The sequence below is a fragment of the Lycium ferocissimum genome, chromosome 4, assembly GCF_029784015.1.
Source record: "Lycium ferocissimum isolate CSIRO_LF1 chromosome 4, AGI_CSIRO_Lferr_CH_V1, whole genome shotgun sequence".
Classification (NCBI taxonomy): Eukaryota; Viridiplantae; Streptophyta; class Magnoliopsida; order Solanales; family Solanaceae; genus Lycium; species Lycium ferocissimum.
In genome coordinates, this window is record NC_081345.1 from 41358339 (window position 1) to 41366600 (window position 8262).

Consider the following 8262-nt stretch of genomic DNA (forward strand, 5'->3'; position numbering starts at 1 on the left):
TTTTTTGTAATGACGTCCTAGGCAATGTAATAGATCTTATCGGATGCAAAAATACTAGGGCGATTTCTTATTATTTGTTTAAGTCTTGGCGGATATAATTAATCGGTTATAAAAAAAACACTAGCAAAAACTCACTGTACTGTTGTCTAAATGATTTATTACACTAGTATTTCAAAGTAGTCACGTGATTAAAGTGTGCCATATATTATCTTAAAATGAAGTGCAAGTTCCATTTTTACTTCAATAAATTGCAACAATTTTTTTCCTTATACATTAGTTAATGCCTACGTTTATAAACCTCCCACACGTGACACAGACCAAACAAAACGAGACGACATATAAACATCATTTCATTTAAAACACATCAAATATCATTCATGCAGACCATCGTTGTCGGAAAATATAGCCGAATTTCTTTTTTCGCCATTTTGCCAATTCTCTTCCAAATTGTTTATTCTTTTCTTGATCATTTATACATTTCATAATCACTCCCGCTAGTTATTGCGGGTTTGTTTTTTTTTTTTTGTTTTTTTAAATTTCCTTCTCAAGATTACATATCTCTATTTCATTTAATTGATCCAATATTCTTCCCTTTTCTATTATACCTTGCATGAAAAAACTCACGAGAAATCAAAGCAGTTATTTTGATAGGAAAAAAGATATATAATTATTTGTAAAAAATGAGTGGAGGTGGAGATCAAGGAGAAGGGTCATTGGAATTTACACCAACATGGGTGGTTGCTGCTGTATGCACCGTCATTGTTTCCATTTCTCTTGCTCTTGAACGTCTCCTCCACTATACTGGAAAGGTCTTATTTTGCATCTTTTTTTATCATCTTTTTCAACAATTTGTTGGATATAATTATATGAAAAAGTGCATGGTTATTAACAAAAACAAAAAAACTCTGTTCTTGAAAACTTTTCAACATTTTGAAATTATGTCCTTTAATTAATAATTTTCTGAAAAAATGAGAGAGATTAAGATCCAGCAAGAACCAATGTTGCTCAGACTTTTCAAAAATGTTGTCACTCCGAGTCGGATCCTCCAAAAATGTAGAACTTTTTGAAGATCGGATACGCACCCACCAACATTTTTGAAGAGTCCGAGCAACATAGCCAAAAAGCACAACAATTTTTAAGATCACATGAAAACCCGACTGTCACTTTTTAGATAACTGTAATAACATCTTTTGTTGCATCTCTAAAGATCAGGGTCTGCAATCCCATTTTGTTGTCACGTTGCATATAAAGGATTGTCATATTTGAGTTTGTCTTACGTTAAGAAACCAATACTATGAAGATGACAATAAAAAAGAATCTTTACATAATAGTATCTTTTTTCGCCTCTTTATGAAACGGTTCCAAACTAAATAGAGTGAAATATGATACAGAGAATTCATATAGCGGACTCAAACTTGTTTAGGCTTTGAAACTCGATTGTTATCAGCACTGTTACTGTTTGCTGTTGCTTTGCCTTTTTCTATAGTTGCTCATGTTCCTTCATTTTGCTAACAATATGTGCAGCATCTGAAGAAGAAGAAACAGAAGCATCTCTATGAAGCCTTACAGAAAGTTAAAGAAGGTTCTAAAATCTCTCTTTTATCTCAGTCACGCAGAAGTTGATACTCTTATTTTACGTACAAGTCTTGGTGGGCTAGGACCAGGGGCGGAGCTATAGTTTTGTCAACGGGTTCGACAAAACACCGTAAATTTAGGTTAGACCCTGTATTTGTGTTAAAAAATTTACTTAAACGTGTACAACTAATTTATCCAGAACCCATATTAGCTGCCTTTTCTAGAATTCAGAACCGACGAACTCAAAATCCTAGCTCCGCCTCTGGCTAGGACTCTTATTCTGTCTTGATTTGTACTAGTAATTGTGAGAAATCAAGAGAAAAAAAAAGATAATACAAGACACATCTATTATTAGTTTCAAACACAAGATATTTGATGGAATAGTTACTAGTGTGAGATGATGTAACTTAAATCTTCTGATATTCTAACTCTATTATTCTATCACTAGCACTTAACATTCTTAATAACGATCAATTAATATATCTGTAAACTTTTCTCCATCTAGATCTTCAAAGTTTAAATTGATCAATTGAGGCTTCATTTATGAACTGGTTTTTGAATGTGTATGTGCAGAGTTGATGCTCTTGGGGTTCATATCCCTGCTATTAACAGTATTTCAAAGTCGTATAGTCAAATTTTGTGTGCCTCATCGTGTCATAACACACTTACTTCCATGCGCGTTATCTTTGGAGGGTTCTTCATCTCATGAAGAGCCTCATGCTAGAAATCAGTCGGTTCACTATCATGCTGGTCCTCCTCACCATCGGCATTTGCTTGCAGAAGAAATGACTGCTGAGGGTTACTGCCATAAAAAAGTACTTAAGTCCTTGCTCTTTATCTTCCTCCTACTTCTAGTACTTTGCATTGGTGAATTTTTATTATACTCCCTCTGCTTCAATTTAAGTGTCTTACTTTCCTTTTTAGTCTGTTAAAAAAAGAACGCTTTTTCTATATTCTGTAACTCTTTCGTATCAAAATTTTACATGGCATGTTTAGGACCACAAGATTCAAAGGGCGTTTTGGTACATTACATACATCTTTAGTTTAAGATCACGAGATTCAAAAGTTTAAAACATTTTCTTAAATTCCATGCCAAGTCAAACTAAGACACTCAAATTGTAGCGGAGGGAGTATTAGTTTTCTATGGTGTAAGGTTGTCATTACTTTAACAAATGTGTAGCAGTCTTTCTGTGGTTAACAATTCATGAGATTGTGCTGGTTCATTGAAAAATCATCTAAAATGAACTGGGATATAACAATAAAATATTTAGAGTGATGCCAAGAGACTCCTTGTTTCTTTTTATACGATACTTCATCCATTTCAATTCATGTGTCTTACCTTCCTTTTTTAATTTGTTTCAACAAGAATACCACCTTTTATATTTAGTATCTCTTTGAATCCAACATCCTGTGGGGCATATTTAAGACCACAAGATTCAAAGGGCAGTTTGGTACAGTATACACATCTTTAGTTTAAGACACAAGATTGAAAAGTCCTTTTTACTTTCTTAAACTTCGTGTTCGGTCAAACTAAGACACATAAATTGGAATGGAGGGAGTATCTGTCTTGATTAAAGAGAACTTATGTGATCGATGCTTCTATACAAAGAAAAAAAGAAAAATTGTGTTGGAACTTTTTCGGTTTTATAATTTTTCATTTACTGCATTATTGTGCCAAAAGAAACCAATTGTTGGTAACATATTCTTGCTGATTTCAAGTAAGACGAGCTGTGAAAATATTGTGTAGCTGTTCTTAATTTCTTGATGCTAAAGCTAAAGGGAGTAATTTTAAATTCTGGTTCCGAAATAAATTTTCCTTTTATATCATTGAATTCTAAGTATAATCCTTTTTACTTAATTTTTTTCAGCATAAGGTCCCGTTACTATCTCTTGAGGCGTTGCATCACCTTCATATTTTTATCTTTGTCTTAGCTATCGTGCATGTGACTTTCACTGTTCTGACTATTATATTTGGAGGAACAAAGGTCAGTATCAAGCTTTTCTGCTTCAGTTTCTTATACTTTTGTCTTTCGAGCTAATTGATAATTTGTTATCTTTTTAATAATGGCCTAGATACGTCAATGGAAGTCCTGGGAGGATGCAATAGTGAAAGATAATCCTGAGTCCGAACATGGTATGAATTGTCACCCGTGAAAAGTTACGTCCAACTGTTTGGCGCGCGCGCGCGCACACACACACACATATATATATATATATATATATATATATATATATATATATATATATATATATATTTTATTTTTTTATTTTTTTTAAATACAGAAACTAATATTGATGGTCCTTTTTGCAGATCATTTGAGACCAGCAGTTACCCATGTCCATGAACATGATTTTATCAGGAACCGGTTTCAGGGTATCGGTAAACAGTCAGCCATTTTGGGTTGGGTGGTAAGCACTTCCCCTCCCTACTAAGTATGTTGGCCATTCTCCAGGAACAACATGCAAAAGAGCCTCTCAATTTTTAGCATGTATAAAAGTCTAATAGTTAGTCACATATCTTAGGTTACCTCAGCCTATACTCATTTCTTCTTTTCTTTTGGTTAACACGGCATTTGAATTTAGAATATAACATGATTATATGTTAGGCAATCATAGAATTCTCAGTGTTCAAAAAACTTATTCGGATAGGACTTTATGTGATTTTAGTTTTGGAGAGTATATGTTTGTCTTTTATACTTTGGATTGAAATAAATGTATCTTTCTGTCTTTTATCGGTGCAAATAGAACAGAAAAGTATCATAAACTTATGCTAGTCATAAGTTTACTACTTACTGTGCTTTGGTGAAAATTTGCAGCACTCTTTCTTTAAGCAATTTTATTCTTCTGTCAACGAGTCAGATTATAGAGCACTTCGTTTGGGATTCATTATGGTAAGTATGTTTTTTCGCCCGATTCAGTTGTTAGATATTGGCTTATGTTTTACCATGTATTGGGTGTTTTTACTTGGCTTATGATATAGTAAAAGCATATTCCTTTTGTAGACACACTGCAGGGGAAATCCAAGATTCAATTTTCACAGGTACATGATACGTGCACTGGAAGACGATTTTAGGACAGTTGTCGGTATCAGGTACATGATAGAGAGGATGATGCTATAAGCCTAAACCTATTGACATTTTCCTCTACAACTCTTTACAGAGAGTTTGAAAACATTAGTTCTCACCGCTGTTTCTTCAAATTAACTTGTTCTTTGGTTTTGTTTTTGCAGTTGGTATCTCTGGATATTCGTAATCCTCTTCTTGTTGCTTAATATTAATGGTATGCCAGTTAAAACTTGGAATAGAGCTGTTTACCTTGCGGCTGCTACGATTTCATTTGTACTCTTTTCTCCTCAAGTGCTATAGCCTACTTGATTTTTACTCTTATGTAGAAGGCATGGGAGGAGTGATTATTGTTCTCTTGGAAACTAGTAGTAATAATTTGCTTATAGTGATTTTATATCACAGACTAGAATATCTGTTTGGAGGAAGAAGCTGCATTTAGGGGCGGATGCAGCATTATGTTACCGGATTCATTTAAACCCAGTACGTTCGACACGTAGTACAAAGTTATGCATAAAAATCCACTAAAATTGTTACAAATAGTAGATATGACCTTAAAGGTTGAACTGAAAAAGCTTAAATGTTGGATCCGCCTTTGGTTGCATTTAGCTTCTTGGTCTATTGAAGTCCATGTTTCGTATAGTTTCTTATAAGGATATGGGACTTCCCAATTTATAAACACAATGTTAGTCACTTGATTACCCAACCATGACGCATTTGATGTGCAAATGTGCCAAATATTAACTGAGGTGTAGTTTCTATGCTTATCTATACAGTATTCTTCCATCTTTCTTGTGAGTTGTGATAAAATCAAGACTCTTACTAAAATGCTATTGTGCATCGTTTTACTTGAAGTTTTCATCACTCCTAAGATGAGAAATTTCACGGTAATATTTTGAAAATTGAATGCTTGCATGGAATAACTTTCATGCCACTTTAATTTCATGTTACCAAGGTTCTTCAATTGCATATTTAGTTCTGGTCATTGGATTGTGGCTTATGATTTGAAGGCTGACCAATCATTACGCTTGTGCAGGTTGGCATACATATTTCTGGATTGCTTTCATCCCTTTTATTGTGAGTGACCCCATCATAAATTTTACTTGTGTGTGTTATTTATCAGAATACTATGATTTAATATTCTAGGACGCAATCGCTTTTCCTGATAGCTGTCTTTTAGGTTTTTTCGTTAAGAAAAATAGATAAGAGTATCTTCTCTGGTACTCGTGTTCAAGTCATAATCAATGCTAGTTAAACATGAAAAATTTCATTTGTAATGTGTCTGGTTTTCTGTCTTGTTTCTTATTATTTTTTTTTTCTTTTGGCATTATAACACTTGTGCAGCAAGAAGCTGACTTAGTTCCGTGTCATTTTGTTCTTCTTTTCGTATTTTTCAGCTTCTGCTTGCTGTGGGGACAAAATTGGAGCATGTGATTATACAGTTAGCTCATGAGATTGCTGAGAAACATGTAGCAGTAGAAGGTGAATTGATTGTAACACCATCTGATAATCACTTTTGGTTCGACCGACCTCAAATTGTCCTCTTCTTGATACATTTTATTCTCTTCCAAAATGCTTTTGAGATAGCATTTTTCTTCTGGATCTTGGTGAGCTAGTAATCAAGTACAACATTCATTTCAATGTTTAATACAGTTCAATGCTCTTTTCCTAATTTCATGGTTTTTTGATCTTTGTAGTTCCAGTATGGGTTTTACTCCTGCATTATGGGAAAATACGTGTTCGTTATTCCTCGGCTTGTCATAGGGTAGAGTACAATACTCCTTATCAGCTCTACATCCCCCTCCCCCCAAAACAAAGTGGTGGAGCTAGGATTTTCTCTAAAGGGATTCAAAATATAACGAATTAAACATATGAAGGAGCCAAGTAACATTTACTATATATATGCATAAAAAAATTATTTATAACCTTATATATACCGTGAATTCTCCGACAAAAGGGATTTGGACGAACCCCTTACACTCCCACCCCCCCCCCCCCCCCCCCCAAAAAACCCCTCACCCATCCACCCTTTTCCTTTTGTCTTGGGGCAAATGTTCTTGCCTTCCTTTCACTTACCTTATATCTGATTTGTATGCTCATATTTGAACGCTGTCTTCATCTTTTCCAGGGTATTCATTCAGGTTTTATGCAGCTATAGCACATTGCCACTTTATGCTTTAGTCACACAGGTAAGCTTTTACTCAAACAGTTAAATGCAATACGTTTGAATTCTATCAATGAAAGTTAAACCTGAATGTCCTTCTAAATCCTTTTTTTGGACATGATATTATAGATGGGGAGTCATTATAAGAAGTCGATGTTTGATGATCATGTTCAAGCTTGTCTTCTGGATTGGGCTGAGAAGGTTAAAAAGAAGAAGGGACATAAGGCTGATAGAGATAGCTTTAGCCATTCAACTGAGGGTTCTTCTCTAGGATCACCAATGTCTGTAAATGGGCACAAAGAATTAAATCAAACTGGGGTTTAGCTGACACTTGGATCCATGTGATTTAGATTGTATTGTGTAAAACTGGAGTATGATCAAATATTCAATCTTCTAAATATGGATGTATGATAATAGTGCCAAAAAGGTCTAGAATCAGTTCCTGCATATAAATCTTGGGCTTTAGATTTTTATTTTGCGTGATGAGTTTAAGGGTGTGTTCGGTATGGTGGAAAACATTTTCCAGAAAATGTTTTCTAATTTTTTCATGTTCGTTTGGTCAAAAATTTTGGAAAATACTTTCTTTTGGAAAACATTTTCCTCAAAATTAGGGAAAATGACTTCCCTAATAAAAGTAGGGAAAACAAGTTCATAAGTTCATTCCATCAACCCCCTACCACCACCCAACCCAACCCCAACCACCAAACCCCAACCGCTCCCAACCCTCCACCCACCCCACCCCATCCCCCCCGCCCAACCCACCCAAAAATAATTTTTTTTTGGAAAAAAAAGTTTTGATATTATTTTTGATTTTTTGCACCCCCACCCTGCACCCCCCCCCCAAAACAAAAATATTTTTTTTGAAAAAAAAGTTTTGACATTTGTTTTGGTTTTTTGCACCCCCCCCCCCCCCCCTAAAGAGAAATTGAAAAAAAGTTGACAATTATAAAAATTGAATGTTTGCATGGTTAAAAATTAAAACTTTTGGATGGGGTGATGGGGGGTGGGGCGTGGGGGTGGGTGGTGAAAAGATTTTTTTTTTTGGGGTAGGGGGTGTCTGGGGGTGTAGAAACCAGCAAAAGACAATAAAAAACTTCAAAAAAAAAAATGTTGGGGGAGGGGGGGGGGAGTGTTGGTGTGGTATGGGTTCCACGCAAGGGGGGTGATGGGGATGTGGTCGTACAGAAAATTTAGAAAAAAAATTAAAAACTTCAAAAAAAATGTTGTGGGGGGGGGAGAGGTGGTGTATGGGTTACCGGAGTGGTTGGGGGTGGGGGTGAAAAAAACAAAAAAAAAAAAAATGGAGGGGGGCGTAGGCATGGGAGTGGGGTGTGGGTGGGGGTGGGGGGTATGGGGTTGGGTTGGAGTTGGTGAGGGTTGGGGATGAGGGTGCAAAAAACAAAAATAAAAATCAAAAGAAATTTTTTTTTTTGGAGGGGGGGGGGGGAGTAGGTGGGTGGG

At 35.4% G+C, this 8262-nt stretch overlaps 1 protein-coding gene across 1 annotated transcript; it reads left to right on the plus strand.

Moving 5' to 3' along the window:
• The first annotated feature begins 325 nt into the window (after positions 1 to 325).
• LOC132054716 (MLO-like protein 1) lies at positions 326 to 7287 on the plus strand. Its single transcript, XM_059446685.1, has 14 exons — positions 326 to 809; positions 1525 to 1582; positions 2149 to 2390; positions 3444 to 3560; positions 3649 to 3709; positions 3887 to 3984; positions 4392 to 4466; positions 4578 to 4666; positions 4805 to 4854; positions 5674 to 5714; positions 6035 to 6244; positions 6335 to 6402; positions 6766 to 6826; positions 6931 to 7287. Exons 1-14 carry the CDS (start codon positions 681 to 683, stop codon positions 7123 to 7125), a joined length of 1494 nt encoding a protein of 497 aa, XP_059302668.1. The 5' UTR covers positions 326 to 680; the 3' UTR covers positions 7126 to 7287.
• Positions 7288 to 8262: the final 975 nt, after the last annotated feature.